The sequence below is a fragment of the Umbelopsis ramanniana genome, assembly GCF_025399195.1.
Source record: "Umbelopsis ramanniana AG unplaced genomic scaffold K450scaffold_57, whole genome shotgun sequence".
In the NCBI taxonomy this organism is placed as follows: domain Eukaryota; kingdom Fungi; phylum Mucoromycota; class Umbelopsidomycetes; order Umbelopsidales; family Umbelopsidaceae; genus Umbelopsis; species Umbelopsis ramanniana.
In genome coordinates, this window is record NW_026252143.1 from 77,544 (window position 1) to 100,538 (window position 22,995).

At 42.4% G+C, this 22,995-nt stretch overlaps 12 protein-coding genes across 12 annotated transcripts; 7 read left to right on the forward strand and 5 right to left on the reverse strand.

Annotated features, from left to right (window-relative positions):
- Positions 1–1,659, reverse strand: K450DRAFT_254675 (uncharacterized protein). Its single transcript, XM_051591244.1, has 4 exons — positions 1,208–1,659; positions 938–1,133; positions 784–864; positions 1–715 (listed from the first exon to the last, which is right to left on the reverse strand). The coding sequence occupies exons 1-4, from the start codon at positions 1,580–1,582 to the stop codon at positions 261–263; spliced, it is 1,107 nt and encodes a 368-aa protein (XP_051441874.1). The 5' UTR covers positions 1,583–1,659; the 3' UTR covers positions 1–260.
- Positions 1,660–1,682: 23 nt separating this feature from the next.
- Positions 1,683–3,103, reverse strand: K450DRAFT_254679 (uncharacterized protein). The gene is made up of 6 exons (XM_051591245.1): positions 3,005–3,103; positions 2,834–2,927; positions 2,525–2,753; positions 2,263–2,461; positions 1,934–2,202; positions 1,683–1,865 (listed from the first exon to the last, which is right to left on the reverse strand). The coding sequence occupies exons 1-6, from the start codon at positions 3,045–3,047 to the stop codon at positions 1,719–1,721; spliced, it is 981 nt and encodes a 326-aa protein (XP_051441875.1). The 5' UTR covers positions 3,048–3,103; the 3' UTR covers positions 1,683–1,718.
- Position 3,104: 1 nt separating this feature from the next.
- Positions 3,105–6,269, reverse strand: K450DRAFT_254690 (uncharacterized protein). Its single transcript, XM_051591246.1, has 10 exons — positions 6,064–6,269; positions 5,852–5,989; positions 5,727–5,784; positions 5,617–5,666; positions 5,491–5,549; positions 5,346–5,426; positions 4,819–5,284; positions 3,789–4,748; positions 3,618–3,714; positions 3,105–3,559 (listed from the first exon to the last, which is right to left on the reverse strand). The coding sequence occupies exons 1-10, from the start codon at positions 6,196–6,198 to the stop codon at positions 3,312–3,314; spliced, it is 2,292 nt and encodes a 763-aa protein (XP_051441876.1). The 5' UTR covers positions 6,199–6,269; the 3' UTR covers positions 3,105–3,311.
- A 21-nt stretch (positions 6,270–6,290) lies between these two features.
- Positions 6,291–8,296, forward strand: K450DRAFT_254698 (uncharacterized protein). Its single transcript, XM_051591247.1, has 7 exons — positions 6,291–6,583; positions 6,671–6,806; positions 6,876–7,000; positions 7,086–7,194; positions 7,285–7,490; positions 7,596–7,909; positions 8,042–8,296. Exons 1-7 carry the CDS (start codon positions 6,363–6,365, stop codon positions 8,149–8,151), a joined length of 1,221 nt encoding a protein of 406 aa, XP_051441877.1. The 5' UTR covers positions 6,291–6,362; the 3' UTR covers positions 8,152–8,296.
- Positions 8,297–8,498: 202 nt separating this feature from the next.
- Positions 8,499–9,928, forward strand: K450DRAFT_254708 (uncharacterized protein). Its single transcript, XM_051591248.1, has 2 exons — positions 8,499–8,796; positions 8,898–9,928. The coding sequence occupies exons 1-2, from the start codon at positions 8,559–8,561 to the stop codon at positions 9,815–9,817; spliced, it is 1,158 nt and encodes a 385-aa protein (XP_051441878.1). The 5' UTR covers positions 8,499–8,558; the 3' UTR covers positions 9,818–9,928.
- Positions 9,928–11,997, reverse strand: K450DRAFT_254713 (uncharacterized protein). The gene is made up of 6 exons (XM_051591249.1): positions 11,640–11,997; positions 11,376–11,575; positions 11,224–11,306; positions 10,968–11,158; positions 10,721–10,890; positions 9,928–10,652 (listed from the first exon to the last, which is right to left on the reverse strand). Exons 1-6 carry the CDS (start codon positions 11,954–11,956, stop codon positions 10,039–10,041), a joined length of 1,575 nt encoding a protein of 524 aa, XP_051441879.1. The 5' UTR covers positions 11,957–11,997; the 3' UTR covers positions 9,928–10,038.
- A 16-nt stretch (positions 11,998–12,013) lies between these two features.
- Positions 12,014–14,384, forward strand: K450DRAFT_254716 (uncharacterized protein). The gene is made up of 10 exons (XM_051591250.1): positions 12,014–12,185; positions 12,251–12,318; positions 12,405–12,649; positions 12,717–12,942; positions 13,014–13,129; positions 13,218–13,367; positions 13,433–13,581; positions 13,668–13,912; positions 13,978–14,068; positions 14,145–14,384. The coding sequence occupies exons 1-10, from the start codon at positions 12,111–12,113 to the stop codon at positions 14,190–14,192; spliced, it is 1,413 nt and encodes a 470-aa protein (XP_051441880.1). The 5' UTR covers positions 12,014–12,110; the 3' UTR covers positions 14,193–14,384.
- A 271-nt stretch (positions 14,385–14,655) lies between these two features.
- On the forward strand, positions 14,656–16,422 carry K450DRAFT_274329 (uncharacterized protein; the record flags this gene model as incomplete). The annotated part of the gene is made up of 2 exons (XM_051593113.1): positions 14,656–14,901; positions 14,965–16,422. The coding sequence occupies 2 exons, from the start codon at positions 14,656–14,658 to the stop codon at positions 16,420–16,422; spliced, it is 1,704 nt and encodes a 567-aa protein (XP_051441881.1).
- Positions 16,423–16,692: 270 nt separating this feature from the next.
- On the forward strand, positions 16,693–17,694 carry K450DRAFT_201654 (uncharacterized protein; the record flags this gene model as incomplete). The annotated part of the gene is made up of 5 exons (XM_051584669.1): positions 16,693–16,699; positions 16,741–16,827; positions 16,897–16,959; positions 17,037–17,167; positions 17,245–17,694. The coding sequence occupies 5 exons, from the start codon at positions 16,693–16,695 to the stop codon at positions 17,692–17,694; spliced, it is 738 nt and encodes a 245-aa protein (XP_051441882.1).
- A 114-nt stretch (positions 17,695–17,808) lies between these two features.
- K450DRAFT_201655 (uncharacterized protein) lies at positions 17,809–18,886 on the forward strand (the record flags this gene model as incomplete). The annotated part of the gene is made up of 3 exons (XM_051584670.1): positions 17,809–18,067; positions 18,134–18,179; positions 18,361–18,886. 3 exons carry the CDS (start codon positions 17,809–17,811, stop codon positions 18,884–18,886), a joined length of 831 nt encoding a protein of 276 aa, XP_051441883.1.
- Positions 18,887–19,454: 568 nt separating this feature from the next.
- K450DRAFT_254733 (uncharacterized protein) lies at positions 19,455–21,415 on the forward strand. Its single transcript, XM_051591251.1, has 9 exons — positions 19,455–19,652; positions 19,725–19,867; positions 19,938–20,021; positions 20,081–20,161; positions 20,225–20,289; positions 20,350–20,435; positions 20,511–20,620; positions 20,695–21,027; positions 21,096–21,415. The coding sequence occupies exons 1-9, from the start codon at positions 19,551–19,553 to the stop codon at positions 21,226–21,228; spliced, it is 1,137 nt and encodes a 378-aa protein (XP_051441884.1). The 5' UTR covers positions 19,455–19,550; the 3' UTR covers positions 21,229–21,415.
- On the reverse strand, positions 21,416–22,922 carry K450DRAFT_254741 (uncharacterized protein). Its single transcript, XM_051591252.1, has 3 exons — positions 22,652–22,922; positions 22,198–22,584; positions 21,416–22,124 (listed from the first exon to the last, which is right to left on the reverse strand). Exons 1-3 carry the CDS (start codon positions 22,862–22,864, stop codon positions 21,603–21,605), a joined length of 1,122 nt encoding a protein of 373 aa, XP_051441885.1. The 5' UTR covers positions 22,865–22,922; the 3' UTR covers positions 21,416–21,602.
- Positions 22,923–22,995: the final 73 nt, after the last annotated feature.

A 22,995-nucleotide genomic window follows, 5' to 3' on the forward strand; every position in this document is an offset into this window, starting at 1 on the left:
TCATAGACTCAGAGTGTCACCAACGTGTGTTTGTTAAACGGTAAGGTGGACCATTTTTTTTTCCAAATACGTAAGAAGGCGTCAGCATGGCTTAGATCATGCATGGTAGGCATTAATGAGTGAGAAAGGGTGTCCCAAGGGACTGAGAAGTGTGGGTATTGTAGTAGAAAGGGAGAGTGAGGAACGATATTTTACAGTGGAGGGAGGAATGATGCTTTTGTCTCTAAGGGGATTTTCTATGGTAAACGTTATATAGGTATTCAAAGTTGTTCGCGTGATTTGGCAAAGAAGGATTTTCCAACTTCATAAGAGCTGATCATGATAGCGCAGGACGGAGCAACTTTGGCAATTCTAGGGGTTAGGCCTCGGAACAATCCTTGATATCCTTCTTGCTGAATAATTTGTCGTAACATGGCTGGGACACGAATATCCTTAAACATTGGAACATCTCGACCAGCATCAATTTGTCGTCGCGATTTGACCACATCAAACGGGGTGGTGACCATGGCGGCAAACATGCCCGACGACGCGCCGGCCAAGAAGGATTGATTGAAGTCGCTCATGCCTGTTGTGCTCAAAGACGCTTTCATTTCTTCATAGCCCATCCAATACAACGCTGAGAAAGGCACATCTCTCCAAAGAGTGGGAGGGAGACCTCGCCAAAGGGCCTTTGCGCCTTCTTTTTCCACCAGCTTGACTACTCCATTCATCACAGCTACATAATGATTCGGTTATTTCATGACTTGCTGCTAAATCAAAAGAAAAGGGAAAATAAATGCTTACAGGCAAAGCCATCAACACCTTTGGCAGCTTGAAGGCGAGTCCGGAAGAGTTCAATGGGCGAAATAGCCGTGACAGCCACCACTATAGCAAATTGTGACGTGAGGTGAGTAATTACAGTTCATAATAGGCATAGGGTATAAAAAAATGAATTTACCTCGGGCAGCACCTCCAGCAATAAGAGGGGCATAATCTTTCTGCTTGTAAACAGTCCAATCCTTGATGGCATTTCGAAGATAATCATAGCCTACAAAGTAGATGATATTTCCAGGAACAGACATCACCAGGGCGGGAGACAATCCTCTCCAAAGAGATGTGGGACCTTCTTGTCTGATGATATTAGTAACACCATCCTGATACACAATAAAATAAGTTATTTTAAAATCAACTTGACTACTACTCTCAATCTATGATCTCGGACGCTTACCAGAATACCACCGGAGGGTCGAGAGGCACGGCTGGCTGCATCCAAACGTAATACTCCATGACTACATTCGTGCATAGCTGCTGCCCGAAGTTTAGTAGGAGAAAGGCGCTTTCGCTCATGTCGTGGAATGGTGTTCCATTTGCAGACCTCTCCCGCTACTTTCTTCAAGTCGGCGGGCATGCAGCAGACGGAGGAGAACGACTTTGCTGATTTGTAATTCTGGGCAGCCGCTGCATTCATGGCTTGTGTTTGTAGTCGCATTTTGACAACGTCCATGGGTGTCACCAGGATGGATGTCAGGATAGCACCAGTGCATGCCGAGGCTATTTTCTCGTAGGTAGTCGTGGACTGTATCGCGTTGTGATTAGTAGACATAATGTATTTTTTGTGCCTGTGAGAAGTGTTGCTGAAAAAGCCCGGGGGAGAAGAAAATAAAACAAAAATAAAAAATTGGGAATGACACATCGGACGAAAATTGTAGCGCGGAACTTGTAAACTACGAAAAAGGTCTTTATTTCTTATCAGATCTTTCCCTTTCTAATCGTTTCTTTGCCTTTGCAGCATTGACCAAAGGCTGAAGCTTCTTACGCTCGGCAAGAATTCGAAGCAAATTATAAGTGAGTGGAATGAAATTGTGCTGGCGAAGTTGATTTTCACGCTAGAATGACAGCATATGTCAGCCAGGAGTTTGAGTGGAACGTTATTAATAATATTCCCAGGACTCACCTTCCACCTGGCCCGCTTTGTTTTCTCTTGTTCGTATTCATACTGTAAAATAGAGATTTGGGATTCAAATTCTCTCCGTTGTTCTTGATCCGCGTCTCCAAGTGACATGAGCAGCCCGCTGAATTCATCCAATTGTTCCTGAAGCGTTTCTATTCGGTCTTTGGTCACAGCCATCAAACTGAAGTGGATTTCCGATTCGCTATACTTTCTCATTCTCTCCATAATTACTTGATTAGCTTTCTCTGTCCAGTTCTCCTCATTGCATGGTCCTGAAATAGGCGGGTTAGGCATTCAAGTAGGATACATAAACGCTGTCCTTCACTCCATACCTAGATTGACTGGCCCTGAGCTAAGGCCATCTAATTCGTATAAAGCGCCATGAACAGGGACATAGGATATAAAATGGAACAAGTCTTCGTCCCCTTGTGCTGACGAGTCTTGCATTTCGTTAATAAATGGATCCGATCTTGAAAAGCTATTGTGAACACTTCGAATGAGGTCACTATTGGATATAGCAAGACCTTTGAGCTATAAATAGAAGGTATTAGACCTATACTATGAAGCAGAAAAGTTTCAAAAGACAAAACTTACATCCGGTGGAAAGTCGGCAGTAAAGGATTTGAAGTTACTGAGATCATCGCCAAGTTCTATATCCGAATTATTCATCAAAATGGACAAGATAGCCTGGGTTGCACATGCATTATTGATGATCTGCTTTGCGAAAAAGACATGATCATTGGCATCATCCTGGCTATCTGGGTGTGGCATAGAGGACTGAGCGCCCTGCCACTTGAACAGAAAAATCAAGCCATAGATGGGTCTAGCATAGACAACGGCAGACAAAAATGAGTATACTTGTTGATGCGTCTACACCAGCGTATTCATTATTGTAAAACCTACTTCAATTTGTCCAAGGAGGTCTCGTCCAAGCTGAACACTTCTTCAACTTGAATGCCGCTCACGCCCATGCCGCTAATAAGCTCAGTGAAAACACCTAGGCAGCAAACGTAGATAAGCAAAGTGGAATTACAACACGAAATGGATAAATTATCTAGTTGGAAAGACAGAAACCTGGATCGCTTTCAATCAAGCACCAATTTCCAGCGTCGCTCATGATTAATCCAACAGTATTGAATTTAAGGTGATCGATGCCGTGAAAAGTAGCGCTGTCGCAGTCAGTTAAATTTGTCACAAGTCGCGGCGAGTGAAATTTTATACTTTTTTGCAAGTAGCCAAATTAATAGCTCTTTTTAGTTTTTTCTTTCTTCCTTTGAAAGTCTCTACACTACTGTACAAGGGAAAGTATGGTATCTTTAAAGGTGTATAATGGTAAGCCATCCATGATAAGGGCGGATATGTAAATAGAATTATGAGTTCGCTAGGATCGATTGGACACTTCAATCGAGACATTGATGATAGTGCAAATGATATAGATGGCGATCCAGGCATATCCAAATGATCTGGACATTCTGTACTTATTAAGAGGTACCAGAATGAGAGCAGATACGAGAATGACCAGAAGTCCTATGCCAGATACTGCTATCGTGGGTCCGACTTCGATGGCATAAGGTTCATTTCGTTGGGTAGTGACATACGTTGCGCTGATACCGATTCCCAACAACAAATCTACCAGAGGCCGTTAGGACGAAGCGTTAAAATAAAAGTTTAATATCCTGTCACTTACTAAGCATAGGTCCTCCAAAGCATGCGCTGATAGCCATCATAGGATATCCCATTCTGGCCATAGTAACATTGGCTACAAAATCACCCAAACTATTACCCTGAATGAGATATGTATATATGAGTAAAGAACCATTCCGAACGAATTGCATAAGCATAGTCATCATTTACTTACCATAGCAAACACGGTCAGACCAAGGATAGCATCGCTAATACCAAGAGCAAAACCGATTGTTTGCAAAACACCAACAACCTCGTTGGCGATAACATATATCCACAAAACAGCAACGATGAAGCCTACAAAACACATCATCCAAAACAGGGGAGGCCGTCTGTGAGCTGATGTCGTCAAGAGCAGCAACACTGACAGGACAGCACCAGTGGCCACAAAGATAGGGATTATGAGGGCCGCGGGACCAAGACCAAGAGAAGTGAGAACAAGAGAGGCAAATAGAGTAGACATTAAAAGATGTGTAACTGTTAACCATCGTTGCCATTCCAACGAACTGTTCGAAGGATCAAAATCTACGAGGATATCATCCTCATCCATGTTTTGCAAAACTGCTTCCGAGTCTTCATCCAAGTGAACGCCACCGGATGACGAAGAAAGGGAGTCCTCTGTGACCACAGGTAGGGTGATTGTTAAAAGGAAGATGACGGGAGCGGAGAGAATAGAGCTAATCTTGGAATACAATGGCTTCTTTCGAAATTTGATCAAAGACGGGAACAAGGTTATAATCACTTTTTCCATTTCTGGGAGTTCAACATTTGCCATAGGTATCCGACTTGTTACTGGATGCAGGACGGCTAATATCTTTGAGCTTATTTTCGCTATTGTCGATAGGGAAGCAGCGTCGAGCTGTCTTTCCACATGATCCTGAGGTTGCGGGAATGCTGAAATTTGTTCCTCAGTAGAGTGCTCAATATTGTTATTCTCGACTTGTTCACCATCCAATTCATCGTTTTCCATATCCTCCAAATGCGGGTTTTGGTAGTTTTCAGGGTGATTGATGGTGTGAAGACTGGCTGAACTACGTTGAGCTTGTAGCGAGACACGGTGGATTCTATTTCGAAGGCCACCGGTGGAATGTCGCCTGGCGTTTGCTTGTTCCAGAGATTGTACTACATCTCGAAACTATGAAAAACAATACATAATTAGCCACAATCTGTCAAGAAGCGCCTTATTCAATAGCTAAAGTAGTCACCTCTAGTGCGGCAAACAAGGAAGATCGAATGTGGAGTTTTGATTGTTGGCTTGGGTGGGCAGCGTCATGCCTTGCTGATGACGGAGTAGATAAATGACTACCAAAACCTTCTGTTTCAAACCCTTCATCGTACAGTTCCATTTCATCCTCTCCTGAATCTTCGTCTCGCCAGTCACGATGGTCTATGCGCAGTAATCTATCCATATCTCCATCACTGTCCTCGTATTCTGCTCTCGCTCTCTCGACTAAATTCATATAAGCTGAACGTCGCTTGACATAGTAGTTGCCACCGACAACCACAGCAACATATATGACATAATAGACCACTAGTATGATGGCTTCATAGAGATGAATCAGTCCATCCGCAACGATGAGAAGCACTAAAATGAGAGCAACGGTAAAGAAGGAAACATCTCGTAAGAAACTGAGACGCTTTGCTCGAAAAGGTCGAATTGCGCACATAGTTCTAGTGTGGAATGCTGTCAATGCTAGAACAAGTCAATGCGCCTCACTACAATTTGCCTTACCCAGCTACCACGCTGACAATGAATGACGCAGCTCCGATTAGCTCTCCGAGAGCAAGAGAGCCAAGATTGGATTGCATGGCACTTTGAACATTCTGTTAGCCTTCTTTCGCATCAGCAGAAGTACTGAAATTAACGTGCTGCGTACCTGAACGTAGAGAACACATCCGGACTACCGTTACCAAATGCCAAGAACGTTACGCCAGTCTACGTACAGATAGTGATGAGAATTGGATTGAATCTATTCCCCGTAACGTATACGAATTGTACAAACCATGCTTTCTGATAGATGTAATGCTGCAGCAAGTGTCTGGAGGTTGGGGCCTGAAAGCCATGGTCAAATATGGAACATGACAGGTTCTCAAATGTTCTAAAGAAACTTACAAAAAAAGTCGGATGCTGCGATGCCAACAAAACCAAATAAAAACAGAAGCCAGGTGGACTAATCAAAGCATACTCGTAATGAGCAAAAATATTGGCTCGTGCTTGGATGTACGCAGGCAACTTACCAAGCATATTAAAACGAGAGGCTTTACTGAGCCGGAGCAATAGTACCACTGTAAATAGTTTATAAGGCTAGGAATAGTTTCAGAACAGTGTTCCAAAACATAGGCACATTGGTCCTCATGTTCCCAAATGTTGTCGCACTATAAGAGAATCGAAGTGTCAGAGTTTCTGAAATCCTTAAAAAATCTCGTTTCGCATGGCTAGTACGGCATACCTGTTTCTCAGCCCAAGTATTAACTGGATCAGCACGTTTTATAAACCGTGATGAATGTTTCCGCGTACTCCAGGCATAGTTAAACAGCTGTGTGATGACGAACACAGACAGTAACAGAAAAATGGTGCGCTGCATCGGATTATGGGCAAGAAGAGCAGAAAAAGCAATGGGTGGATGAGGCGTGACGTGCTTTTGTGATCTCTGGCAGGTCGGGAAGAGGGGAACTTTTTTTGATACCCGGTTGCCGTCTTTGTCACTCCACATTCCTTCCACCTCTCTTACTACTCCGTCTTTTCTATATGGCTCCACCAGATAACGACTCACAGTCGCTGAATACAGAAGCCAACACTGTCAATGGCAAACATCTCGGTTCTGCTGATCTTGACGAGCAGCATGCTGAACTTGTCTCGAAGTACATCTCGCAATTCGACCTAGTTGACATTGGATCTCGCCAGAAGAACACCGCATCCGACCTGAAAGATGTCAGGAACATCTTAGTTACAGGCGGTGCAGGATTCATGTAAGCTGGCTTTCTAGCCATTAAATAGTAGGTAACTTGCCGGTCCATACAACTGTAACTCACAATTTCTCTTGATGGTGTGGTTAGTGGATCTTTTGTTGCTCGCAAACTGGTCGTCTTGTACCCGGAGTATCACATCTATGTTGTCGATAAACTAGACTATTGTGGTTCAACCAGAAGTCTAAAGTCCCTTGGCAATTTCCCTAACTATACGTTCATTAGAGTAAGTGTGTCACTCAGGGTCCAAAATTTTGATGAACAATTGACTCCAAGTGGCTGACATGTCAAATAGGGCGATATTACCTCACCCGACTTCATGGCATTCCTTCTCAAAGAAAAGCAGATCGATGTTATCTTCCATTTGGCAGCTCAAACGCATGTAGACAACTCATTTGGTGATTCTTTCGAGTTTACAAAGTAAGTGCGGAGCCTAACAATAGCATACATAATGTTACACCATTGGTTAAGTAATCCTTTCCGGGGAACCATCGGATTTCAATAGGAACAATGTAATGGGAACGCATGTTCTCTTGGAAGCTGCCAAAGTGCATGGAATCAAAAGATTTATTCATGTTAGTACGGATGAAGTCTACGGTGAAGTGGTCAGTCGTGTAAGTAAAACTTTAGTCACAAATGATATCATACATGTTTGTCTGAGACCTAAACCCCGATATACCGACTTTGCGGCTTCCCATGCATAGCCTGATTGCCCTGAAGACACTATTCTTGCACCATCCAACCCATACTCAGCCACTAAAGCCGCAGCTGAATGCTTAGTCAAGGCCTATTACATGTCATTTGGTCTGCCTATCCTAATTACTCGCTCAAATAATGTTTTTGGACCATACCAATACCCAGAAAAAATCTGCTCCAAATTCATTTGCAGTCTTTTGAGAGGAGGTCGATGGTAAGGGAAAGAGAAAGAGAGAAAAAAAGAAAGCTTAAAGACGTGCAATAGAAGGGAATAGATGGAATGATCCAAATTTAATCATCTCATCCCATGGTTTTTTAGCTTTGTGCACGGTGACGGAAGCAACTCAAGGAAGTATTTGTACGCTGGAGACGTAGCGGACGCATTGGATACCATTTTCCACCAAGGACAGGTGGGGGAGTCATACAACATCGGGTCAGCATTCGAAATATCGAATCTGGACTTGGCTAAAAGATTGATCCGATTATTCGGCTTGGAAGATAAGATGGATGAGCACATTGAATTCGTGCAAGATCGAGCTTTTAACGACAGACGGTATGCCGTAGATTGTTCCAAGCTGGAAAGATTAGGTTGGCGGCCAAAAACCCCGTTTGATGTTGGATTAGTCAAGTCAAGTAAGTTTTTTAGATGCTTTTACCTTTTGCCCGTATGCACGGAGATCCTCTGACTTTCGATTGCTCATCTCCTCCCCCCCCCACATGTCATTCTTTGTACGTCTATTTTTGGTATGCCCTCTCACACCTTAGTTGAATGGTATTCCAGACACGCGAACGAGTGGTGGGGAGATATAGCCTGTGCTCTTGTCCCTCATCCTCTAAAAGCCATGCCACCCTATGAGAATTCTCAGATGATTTAACCCGTCACAGAAATTGATCATCGTTAGATTATTAATAAATGTTTATGATCGATACTTTTTGGATGCATGAATAATTAAAGCAAAGAGTTTAAACTAAAGAAAACTTTGATTCAAGTAATCATTAAATCACATTTGTTGAAGTTGAGCGTTGGTTCAATAATGAAAGTATGCTTTGTCAATCATGCGACTGCGGTACATGAGTCATTTGGCAGTCCAGACGGTGGCCACCACCACATAGACTTCACCTAACCCTATTTATAATCTCAGATACTGTCATTATACCCGCCATGTCGGTCAATTTTTTCCATATATAAAGGACGTTTTAGGTGCCGTCTTCCCCCAACTTTATCATTAGATCAGATCAAAACAACAACAGTCTTCTGAAAAGATTTTGAATAATTTTCACAATGCCATCGCCTCTCGCATCATTGGCTAGGGCCAGCATTTCATCATCAATTGATTACCGACCAAGCCTTGATGAGCAAGCTACATTTACAAAGATTACATTGACTCCTGATTCTGGTGTTTTACATCCTGATGGCCGACGGGTCTTCTATCCTGGATCCACTATCAATGGAACTGTCACCTTTTATGTTGCTTCTGCTATCAGAGCTCAACACTTGAAAATTATTTTGAGATCATCAGGTATGCATTGAAAATCATTTTACAAACGGCAAAGCTTAAACCTTTGACCGTCATTCTTTGAAAACAAAAGAGATTAATCGTATTCCATTTCAATTTGACAGAACGCCTGGAATATGGAGCAACAGGGTGGGGAAGCAACCCTCCTCCAACACATGTCTTTGCAGTTAAGACTCATCTCTGGGGGTTAAAACACAAAGAACCCAATCCAAACAAATGGCCACGACTTGAAGCCGGCACATACACTTACCCATTCGCGATTGAATTGCCCATGGTCAATTACAATATGACATATCAAAATCAGAGCTACCAATCTTTCTTCTCACTCCAAACCGCCGTCGTACGAGCTACCGACTCTTTGCCAGAATACACAGATGTCTATCCTATTGAATTTATGCCCTTCATAGCAACTAGCTTGCATAAGGAGGTACACACGGAAGCCAAAGGCGTTGACCATGTGATGGGTGAAATCATCGTGCCAGAAACAGGCTTCCTAGCAGGCGAAACTGCCTCTTTCCAACTACGGCTGACGCCAAATGGTCCGTGTACCCATAATAAGATTGTCAGCGTGCAAGCCAAATTGAAACAAATCATCACCATTGGCTATGATGGATACTACAGAATGGAGCGTAACGATATTTCTACCACAAAAGCAACTGCTCCACAATCACTGCCAGAGACGCTATCTATGGAATTATGCATCCCAAAAACTTCTCTTCCCTCTATTTCCTATTCATCTCACCTGAAAATCCTATATCAGCTATACGTGACTGTGCACCTGAAGTCCAACACATTATTCCGCCACAAGATCAAGTTTGCTGTTCCTATCACCGTTGGAACATTAGGAAGAGGCATATCTCCTCCACGTGAGCTCCTTTCCTATACTGATCGGGAAGTGCTCTGCGAAAGTGGAATGAGGTTTAAGCCGCGATTCTTACTGAACGAACAACTATGCGACGAGGACAATTTGCCAGCATATGATGAATGTAGCCCACCAACGTATCAACAAGCACTCGAAGCATGATAGCTGGCACCATCACACTTCTTATCAAATCCTCTTCCCTCTGTACATACCGTTTTCTACATTCCGCTACCCAACCCTCTGAACATAGCTATACATACACCAAATCTATTTAAACTTGGCAATCAGTAATTTCTATACCATACAGCAGTTGCAGTGCAATAATTTGATTTTTATATTCGTCGCATACAAATTTTTATTTTACATTACACATACAAAGAATATTAAGCATTTGACACTAATTTTCCAATGAGCTTATCACCTTTGCATGCCATGATGAGATCACTTTCTGAAATATTGAGGGCTATTCGCATGCCTAAATCCAGTCGACCGCCTTCCACCACCAAGGCCCTTGTCTGCCCTAGACTTTCACATACACGCATAAGATCGCTTGTTCCTGGTGCTTCAATGTGGTGCCATCTACAGGTCTGTACATGCTGTTGTGCAACCTCTCCGAATTCGACGTCGGCTAATCCGTTCCGTTGAATGCATTTCAGCACCGACACCAAAAACAGTTTTTGGTGTAACGAACATTGCTGAACAAAGGTTACAGTGGGAGAACTGAACATTTCTCGAACTGCTTCGTTGATCACAGGAATCGTGACATTTCTACTCTTTGGGGCTTTGGCGTTTCCTTTTTTAACCCGTTCTTCCACAATTTCGATAGCTCTTCTACAGATATCCAATGCTCGTCTTGCGTCACCACTGACCGCGCTGACTTTTCGAGCTGCAAATTCTACCGCTTCTTTTTCAAATTCTTCAATGCCATCCAGTCGAGACTCGACAATTTGATATAACTGATGATGGGTGTATGGCTGAAAATTGAGTCTAGTCAAGCCTAAGAGACAGGAGTAGGATGATCAGATACGGTGACAACAACATTTATAATCCTGCCGCTCAACACACCTAATCGACTTGACACTTTGTTGCTCAGCATTCGCTCAGGAAGATCCATAGTATTGGCAACCGCAATGACAATCAGCTTGGAATTGGCTCGGTTTGGCCACTCGAAAAAATTGTACATCACTGTTTGTTTCTTGGTAACCAGCAGATCCAACTCATCCATCAACACAACACTGCATGTTTCCAAATAAACGCGTTAGTCATTGATCAGTATTTTTTTCAACGCATGGTGAATAAAAATGTTCCATACGTTGTTTGGCGATCCTCATCATACGTATTGTATCTGTTTTCCAGGAGATCTAGAGCATGATTTGCTGTTACTCGTCTCTTTTTTGAGCTCGGATCGTCGGGCTTGACGCACTCCCATAAGATACTGTAGGCCTGACTTGGTTCTGTCACCTTCATGCCGTTGATCTCCACAAACTGAAACTTGCCTAAATTCTAAAAGCGGCCTATAAACAAAGGAAACCATGGAATATTTCAAATAAACAGTACTATATACAAACCTCGTTCTCTGACTTGTGTTGCAAGTGCCTTATAACTTCCAGTACAGTTGCTGTTTTCCCTGTTCCTGGAACACCAGAGATATCTATACCAATCGTGATGGATTGTGAGAATCATACATGAAAGAACGTCCTATATCATTCCAAAAACTTACAAATACATGTTCCAGTTCCTTCCTCTATAGCTGTTTCTACATGCGCCATAATCTCTTCAAACTCGAGCTCGCGACATGGTAGAGAATCAGGTACAGCAGAAACGTGTAGGCGCTCTCTCGCTCGTTCATAGGAAGTCGATGCAGCCGCCGCTTCTTGTGACCGCTTTGGTAGTGGTACTATTTCGTTTGTTTGATTCACTCTGTAAAGCTGAATTGTAAGCAAAAATGTCGCATATCGTGGACGCTTTTAATTTTCTAACTGACCTCTGAACCGCTCGGTAAGCAAGGAGCGGCTTCTTTGGCGTCCGCTTGGGCGAAGCACCTATAAGATTTAAGCTTCGACGCGTTGGCGTATTAAATATGGATGATCGAAAAGGTTTGGCTGGAGTTCGTGGTTTATCTTCCTCGCTATCAGATGACTTTGAGAATTCAGAATCACTGTTGGCTTGGGTTGGTCGTGGTCGATCAGTCCGAGTATTTGATTCTGAATAGTCCACTTTGCTCAATCGACTACGTCTTTTAGACGAATCTGGTAATATATTAGTACTGTCATGTAGCTTTCGTAGTTTCTTTCTTGGCATTCGAACTCTTTTTCAGGGTGATTCCTCTGTTTTGCTTGGTACCTATCGTCTCAGCACAAGAATTTGAACCCTCACCTGAAATTTTTCAAGGTCCGGTTCGGACTGCTTGAGGTAAATTGGGCAGTCCCCAACCTTGACTTTTTCACTGTCAAGCATGATCACTCCAGCATTCACCGTAGAGCAGGATCACAGTAGTGTTACTATCAAGATAAACACGCCGCACGTCAGAGTATGTAATTTGATTTAACATGGCGCAATCGTGATGTCGAAACTTGACACTGATAATGCCAACAGGCTCAAGACGTTGATCTGTTTGTCGAGGGTAGTGAATTCAAATTTTATCTTAAACCTTACTTTCTACGGTACGCTTTTATTGGACTTGTTGAACCATGTGCAAGCTCTAAAGTCACTTTTTGTCATATGTAAATCGCATTTTTTCGATATATAGGTTACAACTACCTGGCAATATCATAGAGGATGAAAAATCCACCGCCAATTACGACATAGCAACAGGCATTTTCACCATAATGGTCACCAAGGAAACAGCAGGAGAGCATTTTGAGGACTTGGACTTGCTTACAAAGCTGTTGGCTCGACGTGGTGAAGTGAAACCAGTGAAATCCACACCCAAAAAGCCTTTAATCGAAGTCATAAGCAGTACTACCGAAATGCAAGAAGACAAGATCATGGATGGTATGGTGTCCAACCCATTTTCAGTTCATCTTTTTCTTGGCTTAATAACCATTCCAATTATAATTAGCGGCTGAATTTGACTGGCAACTACCACAGGAGCTTCCAACCGAGGAGCTTCTTACAAGTACTACAACATACGGCTTCAACAGTCAATATAATCACTACTTCACACATGTTGATGAAACTGCCAACGAAATCAATTGCGTACAAAGCCCTGAAAAGTCCACAGCTGAATCTCGAAGAGAAGACCGGGTAAACGAGGAAAACGCCAAATTTGATGAAGATTACTATGTGTAAGTATATGGCGCCCCTTTATTGCCCGTAAACTTGGCTGGATACCTGTTTCTAAGTGCTATCACAACAGGAACGATTTTGTAAATACCGAAGAGATAGACGATATTATCAAGTATAAATCTATTTGGTGGAAAGAACTGAAGAGGATTCAGAAAAAGGCGGCAGCTGAAGAGAAACAATCGAAAGGTACGTGCGTTTTTCCACTAGTTGAATGATATCATGTCGATAATGCCTTTATACTTATTGGCTCTGTATTGATGCCTGCGTATTTCAGTGCAATTGATTCAGGAAGTCGTACCGGAAAGTAATAGCGACATTGCAGATTTGACTATGGGAAACCTTGAGATCAATGACTACTCGCAAAGTTTAATAGAGTTTACCGAAAAAGAAAACTCTATTATGCGTACAATGCCTAACAGAGAATGTAGGTTATATGAGCCGTCATCTATGGTCACTGTAGGAACAACGAGCTAATTTTACCGCCTATAGATTTGCTTTCAAATGAGAAAAGCATCTATCTTGGCCTGATTGATATACTGTTTGCCTACAGCTACAATCACCGCCAGACCGAAGGCGAAGATACAGTCGAGTCGGTGTGGACAATAGGAAAGCTGAGTCCTAGTATTGCTGGTCTAGAGGTAAACGTGTTGATATCTCTATATACTGATGCAGTGGAATATAATATCTTTGTCACTCCGTATTAACAGTTCTCTATTGTACAAAGAAATTCTCAACTTTGCAAGAAACACTTATTTCTTGCTATCGTCGTGCATTAGCCTTCCCTTTATACCGTAATTACAAACTCTGCGACAAAATCCTTCAAGATGTATATATACTTTTGAAGCTTGGAAAACGTGCAATCTTAAAAGCTCTACTAGAGATCAAAGACATGTTTGACCATCATGATATTTATTATATCTACAGCAAAATATGGCTTGATGACTATTGTATATGGATTCAACAATCGAGGTAATTACATGGCTCTTGATGTACATACTATTTTAAATGAAAACTAATCAGACCCTATCACTTAGTGATAATGTGTTGAAAACCCTGGCCCGCGAACTCCATCACTTCCAATTATCGAAAACGCTTTTGGATTGGGACTTGGAGGATTTAGAAGAGGTAAGTTTGTTCGTTTTTGAGTGATCTAAATTCGTGGGTCATTTGACTGAAATTAACATGCGACCCTGTACTTCAGATCGCTCGAGTTATGACACAAAATGCCGACCCACAGCAAGAAGAATAAAGCACCATTTCTCCAATGCATCCCTGAACGAAAATTGTCTTGCGGAAAATTTATGTCGCCTCATGATCAGCTTGCGGTACATTTAGGCACCAAAATCCCTGTGTGATTGTAGTTCTAAGGCTCCTCTTAAAAACAATTTAGATCCAATAGAAAGGAATGTTTAATTATGCAACCCATTTTTTTGTGGAGACATCGTTGGCTGTCAGCGAGATTATGATAAGATATCGAGGGGGTTTTTTTTGAGGGACCGGAAAATTTAAAACAACCATTTTGTGGGGCTGGATTTTCATTTCCATTGATGTCCCGAGGCTATTTTCCACCCTGACCTATTTGGCCTTAAAATTTCCAACCTGTTCATGAGATGACTTATAAGAGCTGTTTTCTTTGGAAAGTTAGCACATGATTTTTGGTCAAGGACGCTGCTTATCCCTCATTTAACATCGAATATACAAGTCTAAAATCAATGCAGACGTACGGTTTTATTACAGCTTCCCTACTACTCTCTGCTGGGGTTTTGGCTCAGCAGCAAGTGACCGTCAACTTGCCTTCATCCTCAAGCAATGTTAAGGTTCCCAATCACTTTCATGGGTTCTCTATGGAGTTGACCTCAATGAACGAGTATTTTGGATCAGACGAAAACCATCGCGATCCAGTTTTTATGCAGCTGCTGAGAAATGTCAGAGATAGAACCGGCTCATTGTTATTGCGTGTATGTATTGGCATAGTATTAACTTTATGAGAGCTTCAGAACAATAACACTACAATTTTTTAGGTTGGTGGAAATTCGCAAGACACTGCCTATCCGGATGAAAATATCCAGTCAGCTATTGAAAAGACTAAAGTAGTAGCTCCACGCATCAACAGTGGTGCAACGACTTTTGATGTCAAGGTGTCAAAGAAGCTATTTGATGTCATGAACGGCGTCAGTTCAGCCACTGGTGCTAAATGGATGTATGGCCTGAACTTCGAAGATGCGAAAAATATGGACTCTGCAAAGTACCTGGGACAGGCTGCTGTCGAAACTCTCGGTGACCACTTGTTTGCCATTCAGATTGGTAATGAACCAGATTTATATGCCAAGCATGGTGTTCGTACACCCGATTGGGGTATTCCTCAGTATGTTGACGAATGGACAAGTTGGGCTTCCACCCTTCATGAACAGTTCGCACCTGCCCTCAAGAAACAGGATATTTTCACCGGTGCTGTCATTTGTTGTGACTGGAATGTCTCTGATATTATGCAATCTAACTTCATGTCAAATGGCAACAATATGAACTATCTCAATTCTATCACTGTTCAAAAGTACAGTTCCAACAACTGCTTTGGAAAAGCAAAGGGTGACTACACAGATTATCTCAATCACGAATGGATCATCAAGAACCCCAAGGCATTGTATACAGAATCTGCAAAGACAATTAATGCTGCTGGAAAGCAACTCATCATGGGAGAGACAAACACGGCTGCCTGTGGCGGTATCCCCGGTGTTAGTGATACATTCGTATCCGCTCTCTGGGCAGTTGACTGGATTTTGTACCTTGCATCCATCGGCTTTTCATCCGTGTCACTACAAATAGGAGGAAAAACTACTTTATATAATCCCATGTACAATATTGACTCTGCATGGGAGGTTGCACCTATCTATTACAGCTCATTAGCTATCTCTGAGGCCGTGGGCAAGGACAAACAAGCTCAATTTGAAAACATTGATCTCGGATCAAGCACTTTGTCATCCTACGGTGTTTTCCATGACAACTCTTTCAAGTATGCTGTCCTCCTCAATACGGATATAAATCAAGATGCCACTTATATACTCAAAGGAGGTTGGAGCTCCATGCCTTCCGAGGTCAAGGTTAAGCGATTATTGGCATCAAACTATGAAGAAAAGAACAACATTACTTGGGGTGGTCAAACTTTCAGCGGCTCCTTTGACGGTCAACTGAAAGGCGATTTGCAACTGGAGACAGTAAAATGTGACGCAGACAGTTGCACCATTAAACTACCACCCACCTCTGTTGCATTTGTAGGAACCGATATTGACACCGTTGACCCTTCAAGCATTCTGAATGAATCAACGAATGGCGTTAATAATAGTACTAGCGCACCTGCCGCTACTGGCTCTAATGTTGTAACCGGTTCTAGTGATGCTGTACCTGTCTCACGAAAAGCTTCTATTGTCTTTGCCACTGCTCTTTGTGGCATTGTCGGCGCCTTCTTGACAAACTTCATGTAATTCGTGGTCATCAACTACCAAGAAATAATTTATTTTCTTTCATATATTTCTTTTATATAAACTGCTACTTTTTTCTATTACAAATGTTGTTTTATCAATCGCGTAAAATGTGTACCTGAACTTTCGAAAATTTACAGGGTTGCTTCAGCCCAGGTATTGCAGTCTCATCCTCCCACCACTGAGAAAAACACGGTCACAGCGCAACATTTCATTTTTGTGGACTGAAGTGACCTGGCTCTCCACCGCCTAATTTGCAACCACTTCTCAGCAATGACAGGTATTTTACCGTTCTTTTCGCTCAACCTTACGTTTAAATAGTCGTTAATCAACTGGCTTCAGATTACGCCGAGGAACAACAAAATGAGCTTGAAGCGCTCCAGTCAATTTATCCCGACGAATTCGAAGGTAACATGAAGCAGTACTTTCACGCATAGAAAAAAAACATAATCTGACCAGCAATCTCCTTGATAACAGATCTTGGCGCCGAAGGTTTCCGAATTATATGTCGTCCGGAAGACCAGGATGAGGAAGCACCGAGTAAGGACATCGTACATATCACACATTTGCCTAAAACTACGCATCGTATTGACACAAGGCAATGTTTCGTCATACAGGCGTCTTGGCCCTAAAAGTCAAATATACACCAAATTACCCTGACGAACTTCCCGAATTTGAAGTTGAATCGATAGAAGGAGAATTGACACAAGATCAACGAGAACGAATAATGAGCACTTTAACCGCCTCAGTAAGTTTGGCAGCTACCTCAACATAATACGGAATGGAAGATCAAGTCTAAACACCTTATACTTATATTCATAATAGGCGGAGGAATCAATAGGAATGGCCATGATTTTTACCATGGCCTCTATGCTACAAGAAGAGCTTTATGTGGTGATCTCAGAAGGAAAGCAGGCACGAATCGAGGCGGAGCTGGCTAGAGTTAGATTGGCAGAAGAAGCAGAAAATAGAAAGTTCAAGGGCACACCAGTTACGGTCGACCTCTTCTTGACGTGGAAAACTAAATTTGATAAGGAAATGGCAGAAAAGGAGCAGGAAGCTAAAGGCAAGATCAAGACAGATGGCAAAGCTAAGCTCACCGGTCGACAGCTCTTTGAACAAGACAAGACACTCGCTTCATCAGATGCATCTTACATGGACGAAGGTGACGTAGCCGTAGATGTGACACAGTTCGAAAAGGAAGAACGGGGTGTTCAAGATGATGAGGAGGAAGATGATAATAACCAAGTGTGGAGAAATCTTGGTGAAGACTAGTCAATCCCATAAATTTAATAAAGAAGAAGGCGCACAGTTATAAAAAATTTGTGACGCTCAAAATCACTTCGTACGCGCTCAGTGTTGATTTACCTCTTGTTTCAATTTGGCCAAATGATGCAACCTGCCTCCCCTGATCCATCACCAATATACCCAGAACAGGATCAAATGCAAACAGATAATGCCACTGAAATCTCTTCAGAGTATTCAGAACAACCACAAATTCAAATCAGCTCTCCTCCGCATGAGCCCATCCAAAACTCCAACGAGTTATCTCCTGACAAGCTTGGCGAAGAAAATGTCGTTTGTCGCTGGAACAACTGCATGAGTCCATTCAATAGCCATTCTGACCTAGCGAATCATCTCTCTAAAGGTACGATATATCAAAGGAATCCACTCGTAGAGGACATGCAATACTTATCTCACCTCTCCCTATCAGTACACATCGGCTGGAAAAGGCCTGACTATTATTGTGAATGGGATGGGTGTGCACGTAGGAATATAAAGAGCCATAGTCGATTTGCTCTTCTTATGCACTTGCGGACGCATACTGGAGAGAAGCCATTTGAATGCCCACAACCTGGTTGTACCCAAACGTACGGTTTCCTGTTATTTTTTGAACTTGCCATATAGATAATGAGACCACTAATACCTGAATTCTTCTAGATTCAGTCGCATGGATGCTATGCTTAAACACAAGAAATCAGAACATGATGAACCTAGAACTTCACCAGTTGCACGAGTAGCTTCTGCTGCTAAAGGTGGAAAACCAGGCCGAAAAGTCGTTTCGTCGCCTGTGAAGCATCAGCGAACAGAAGAAACTCACGAAACAAAAAGTAAGCGAAAGAAGATTAATGATGACCGAACGCTATCTACCCATCGACCAAACACGGCACTACGACCCTTGTCTGATGATGAAGCGGAATCCACCCTCAGTTTCCAAGACAAGTACCGACTGGCTAAAGCAAAGTTAAGCTATATTACACAAGAGAACGAAATGCTGACCGACGAATGCAATGATCTAGAAAAGAAGCTGAGACGGTTACGGACGGAAAGAAGAATATTACTTGATGTGTTATATAGAGCCGAAATGGGCGGTGATGATGACGAAGACGCTGACAAGCAAGATGTGGCTATAGATGGTGAAGACGACGACGACGACGACGAGATTGATGATGAGGAGGAATTGTAAATTTTTCATATACCGCACGAGCTGCTCAATCAGTGCTTCATTGGCATCTTGTTTGTTGCAACAATTTTACTTTTTAAATTGATTCACTTTACGCTAAAGATTATAAAGAGTTTCGAAATGTCGGCAAACCTAGGGGTATGTTTACTTTTTTATGAATGCCAAGTGGTCTTCATGTTAAACGCGATACCGACGTTCCTAGGTTCAGGGAAACTGCACTATATCGCTCTTAGCCGCCTGCAGGCTATTCAGCAAAATCTGCAGCCATTTTGGTATGAATTGAGCTACCGCTATCATCAATCTGCTGCTCATGTTGAAAGACATACGTAGGCACATTGTATGTCGTTGCTTATGGCACACTGGACATTGTAGTCATCGATGTTGGCTGTATATTGGTTGATATGACTTACCAGCAGGCTGTAACATTTAAATGATCGATATCCAGAGAATCCATACCTAGTAACTTATATACAAATAAAACACTAAAGAGTATGCTGCTTTTAATAATAAAATTAATAGGTAAAAGAGACAAAGGGTGCGATAAAGTGAAATACTGTCAATGGAGTTGACGACATGTTATGACTTGCTTGTCATGCGGAATTTCAATAATTAGGCCGCTTACGCAAAACGCACCAAGCGTTCCTTTTCGACGTTATCAATAACTGAAATGGCCGATCACGATCAATTAATAGCGCAGCTCACATCCATGACCGGAATGTCTGCGGAAAAAGCCAAGTTCTATCTTGAAATGAGCAACTGGGATATCAATGTATGTATGACTCCTGCATTGACAGTCAGATCTCCCAGCTTGCTCACTAATTCTCTATACTTTACCGTGTAGGATGCTGCCAGTCAATACTTTGATCCTAGTGGCGAGCAGGAATCCGAACCCAGCGCAAGCGTTATGGATGAGTCACTAACTTCAAAAAACTATGCTGCTCCAGAGGGACAGTCTTCAAGCAAAGCTCAGTCAAAACAGAAGAGGTGACGTGTCGGTACGAAGTTTGACCTGATACGTGTGCAAAATGGCTAATATTGTAATTGTATCAATTAGAGTTGCAACAATTCGTGATTTTGATAGCGATGATGTGGAAAAAGATGACGAGCCTCAAAGCTTTTTTGCTGGCGGAGAGAAGTCGTAAGTATGCAGGAGCTCACCGGGTCGTCGGTCAATGTATTAATCAAAATTTTAAATAGTGGCATGCTTGTTGAAGCCCCTAGAAAGGACGGTAACGAACAGAGAAACATCGTTGATGACATCTTGAAAAAAGCCTCAGAGTAAGATACCATTTATCGTAATTGATGGGTCTCCATGATAGTAGTACTTACTCTCGATAAAAGAGCTGGCGCACCACCACCGCAAGATGAAGATGTTCCGGAAAGGCCCAGATACTTTTCAGGATCAGGTAATGCATTATTGACATCTCTGTCGGTCAACCTACGGTATGCTCATCCCCAAATATTAGGCTACACTCTCGGAAGTGATGACGAACCATCAATTCAAGTTGGTACTGGCCCACAATCTGAGGCAACCCAAGAATCTAGTGTCCCGGTAAGCTTACTTTTCCGATATTAGCGAATCTCCAGCACCAAATAGTCTTCTAATTCTCCCTACTTCACTCTTTAGGTTACTCGTCAGTTGACTTTTTGGCGTAACGGCTTTAGCATTGGCGAGGGTCCCCTTCTCAGATATGATGATCCAGCAAATGAATACGCCCTCAATGCCATCAATAGCGGGTAGGTTATGCTATGCAACTCGACATGTATTTTTGTTTGTGTGTGTGTATATTTGGTTAAACAGTTATGGTTAGACGGGCCCCACTATCATTGCTCGATGTCCAGCCTGGACAAGCAGTAGATGTCCGAGTTGCCAAGAGATTGGATGAAGATTACACCCCTCCCCCCAAGGCACCCCCAAAACCATTTGAAGGCGCAGGTCATCGTCTAGGCAGTCCGTCTCCCGAGGTGATGTCTCGAACCTCCTCATCGGCTTCGCAACCAAAGGCTCCTAAATCCACTCATTTGGATGTAGACACCACTCAACCCATCACCTCACTGCAAATCCGTATGGCGGATGGAACAAAGCTAGTTGCCAAGTTCAATCACACCCATACCATTGCTGATGTTCGAAACTTCATCAACGCGTATGTATTTCCTTTTGTTTGTCCAAAAGATGGGGTGTTCAATTATGACTAACATGTGGTATCTGCAGCTCACGACCTGGTGAATCCAGTCGACCATATATCTTGCGAAGTAGCTTCCCACCTAAGCCTCTTGCAGATGAAAATGTGTCATTGGCAGATGCTGGCTTGTTGAACTCGGTTATCGTACAGACAAGCCAATAGGTCTCTCAGTATTATATTCACATCACAAATGTATATAAATAAACGGATCTGACTTGCGAAAGCTAAAACGTTGGCTTCAAGCCGGTGTGGCCTATGGATGATAATTGGCTAACCTCCAGACATAAGCATATGTCATATAAGCAAGCTTGATATCTGAGCACACTGTAATACACTGGTAGTTGAGCATCATGCTGGTATACAATACACTGACAATTCAATGTTTTCTCAAAGGGAAATTACTGAGAGGGCCGTCATGTTAAACGATGATTGTCTATGAACAAGATGGAAATTATGATACAATTGATAGAGATTAGACAAGAACAGAAAATCTATGACTAGTACAAAGCTGCCAGATTCGTTTACATAGAAAATGTCTATTGAGCTTTATCCTTTTTGTTTTGTTCCTCATGATGTCCTTTTGCAAAGGTATCAGCAACAATGAGAGGGAATACCAAAGAAGCCTCAGCGTAAATTTTGACGCTTTCGGCATTGAGTCGAATTTTACCCCATGAAACGGCTTCATCAGGTCGAGCACCAGCATCACTGCCATCGAATTCTTGGGCAGTATTGATGTAAACTGCATAATCTGCTCCATTTCTCATGAGATTGGCATTACAGATGTGGTGCTTAATGATGCCGCCACCAAGAATGATCATGCCCGTCTTCTTCGCAAATACGGCTTGATTGTTGACGCTTCTAATATCACCGGCAATATCGATGATGAGACCTGGGTTTTTGTAGGAATGGAAATAGATCATATCACCCAAGGAGCCGTCTGTGATGGCTGGGCAGTAGACTGGAATATCGTTCTTTGCACACCAGTAATAGATGCTGGATTCGTCATTGATCTCCTCGCCCAATCGTTTAATCATCGATGAAGGAGTCCAAACTGTTCCCTAAATCGTTATCATGATTATTGGATGCCAAACATCTGACTCGCTCGACACAATAAATATATAAGATTTGTACCTTTTCCTTTTGTTCTTCCAACATTTTATCCAGAATAGGGACCAACCAATCTTCAAACTTGCAGTAATTGTTGTTGGGTACAAGAAGGTTACCAATTCGGTTGAGTCCCTTTTTTCGAAGGCTTGCACCATCCAATGCAAAGTCACCGAGATAAGTGGGAGCAAGACACTTGATAAAGTCTTCTTCAACGCCTCCCGCAGTAGCAACGATGACATCCACCATCTTATGTTGAACCAAAAACTTGATGATTTCTCTCACTCCTGACGATACAAGGTTGGAGGTATATCCTAAGAAGATCTTACACTTGGTATTGGCTCGGACTTGAGGGTCCCGAAACTCTTCAGGTTCGTCCTCGGCGATGGGTTCGTCTGACAATCTCCAATTTCTCTGTCAATTCAAAAAATTAAGTAAATACGAAGTACATTCAATTCTTTTGATAACCAATCTAACTTACCATTTTTTCAACAATGTCAATTGCTTTACCTAAACCACTGGCCTGGAAGCCCATATGTTTATAAGTTGCGAGCAAGTCCGACAATGACAAGACCTTGTTGAAATCAGGTCCTTCAATGAGTGGGGTATCGGCTGGCATTTCTTCAGACTGCACAAGCACAGCATCAGTTGCTCCCTTTGGAGCTTCGACAGAGTTATTGTGTGCAGAAGACATTAGATAAAGGAAAGGATTTGAATGACTGGAATTCAAAGAAATTAGGCAACGACCGGTGAAAGAAAAAAAAAAAAAAGTTTTGGTTCGAAAAATGTCTACCAGCAGTGGCAAATGTGGCGCATCAGTGGCTG

Bases quoted from the DNA above. Each gene is read 5' to 3' on its own strand.
- K450DRAFT_254708 (XM_051591248.1), top strand. From the start codon at position 8,559: ATGCCATCGCCTCTCGCATCATTGGCTAGGGCCAGCATTTCATCATCA. The intron at 8,797-8,897 runs GTATGCATTGAA...TCAATTTGACAG, and splicing joins AATTATTTTGAGATCATCAG to AACGCCTGGAATATGGAGCA.
- K450DRAFT_254741 (XM_051591252.1), bottom strand. From the start codon at position 22,864: ATGTCTTCTGCACACAATAACTCTGTCGAAGCTCCAAAGGGAGCAACT. The intron at 22,585-22,651 runs GTAAGTTAGATT...TTGAATTGACAG, and splicing joins TTGACATTGTTGAAAAAATG to AGAAATTGGAGATTGTCAGA. The intron at 22,125-22,197 runs GTACAAATCTTA...ATAACGATTTAG, and splicing joins TGGAAGAACAAAAGGAAAAG to GGAACAGTTTGGACTCCTTC.
- K450DRAFT_254679 (XM_051591245.1), bottom strand. From the start codon at position 3,047: ATGAGCGACGCTGGAAATTGGTGCTTGATTGAAAGCGATCCAG. The intron at 2,754-2,833 runs GTAGGTTTTACA...TGTCTATGCTAG, and splicing joins ACCTCCTTGGACAAATTGAA to ACCCATCTATGGCTTGATTT. The intron at 1,866-1,933 runs GTGAGTCCTGGG...CTGTCATTCTAG, and splicing joins CAAAGCGGGCCAGGTGGAAG to CGTGAAAATCAACTTCGCCA.
- K450DRAFT_254713 (XM_051591249.1), bottom strand. From the start codon at position 11,956: ATGCCAAGAAAGAAACTACGAAAGCTACATGACAGTACTAATATATTA. The intron at 11,307-11,375 runs GTAAGTTTTTGG...CGATTGGTATAG, and splicing joins AGGAACTGGAACATGTATTT to ATATCTCTGGTGTTCCAGGA. The intron at 10,891-10,967 runs GTATGGAACATT...GGAAACATGCAG, and splicing joins GATGAGGATCGCCAAACAAC to TGTTGTGTTGATGGATGAGT.
- K450DRAFT_254733 (XM_051591251.1), top strand. From the start codon at position 19,551: ATGGCCGATCACGATCAATTAATAGCGCAGCTCACATCCATGACCGGA. The intron at 19,868-19,937 runs GTGACGTGTCGG...TGTATCAATTAG, and splicing joins GCTCAGTCAAAACAGAAGAG to AGTTGCAACAATTCGTGATT. The intron at 20,621-20,694 runs GTAGGTTATGCT...AGTTATGGTTAG, and splicing joins CTCAATGCCATCAATAGCGG to ACGGGCCCCACTATCATTGC.
- K450DRAFT_254675 (XM_051591244.1), bottom strand. From the start codon at position 1,582: ATGTCTACTAATCACAACGCGATACAGTCCACGACTACCTACGAGAAA. The intron at 1,134-1,207 runs GTAAGCGTCCGA...ATTGTGTATCAG, and splicing joins GACCCTCCGGTGGTATTCTG to GATGGTGTTACTAATATCAT. The intron at 865-937 runs GTAAATTCATTT...AATTTGCTATAG, and splicing joins TGCTGGAGGTGCTGCCCGAG to TGGTGGCTGTCACGGCTATT.
- K450DRAFT_254716 (XM_051591250.1), top strand. From the start codon at position 12,111: ATGATCACTCCAGCATTCACCGTAGAGCAGGATCACAGTAGTGTTACT. The intron at 13,130-13,217 runs GTACGTGCGTTT...TGCGTATTTCAG, and splicing joins TGAAGAGAAACAATCGAAAG to TGCAATTGATTCAGGAAGTC. The intron at 13,582-13,667 runs GTAAACGTGTTG...TATTGTACAAAG, and splicing joins CTAGTATTGCTGGTCTAGAG to AAATTCTCAACTTTGCAAGA.
- K450DRAFT_254698 (XM_051591247.1), top strand. From the start codon at position 6,363: ATGGCTCCACCAGATAACGACTCACAGTCGCTGAATACAGAAGCCAAC. The intron at 6,807-6,875 runs GTAAGTGTGTCA...CATGTCAAATAG, and splicing joins CTAACTATACGTTCATTAGA to GGCGATATTACCTCACCCGA. The intron at 7,910-8,041 runs GTAAGTTTTTTA...CTCACACCTTAG, and splicing joins TGTTGGATTAGTCAAGTCAA to TTGAATGGTATTCCAGACAC.
- K450DRAFT_254690 (XM_051591246.1), bottom strand. From the start codon at position 6,198: ATGCAGCGCACCATTTTTCTGTTACTGTCTGTGTTCGTCATCACACAG. The intron at 5,285-5,345 runs GTAAGGCAAATT...ATTCCACACTAG, and splicing joins ATTGTCAGCGTGGTAGCTGG to AACTATGTGCGCAATTCGAC. The intron at 3,715-3,788 runs GTAAGTAAATGA...TATCTCATTCAG, and splicing joins GTCTGACCGTGTTTGCTATG to GGTAATAGTTTGGGTGATTT.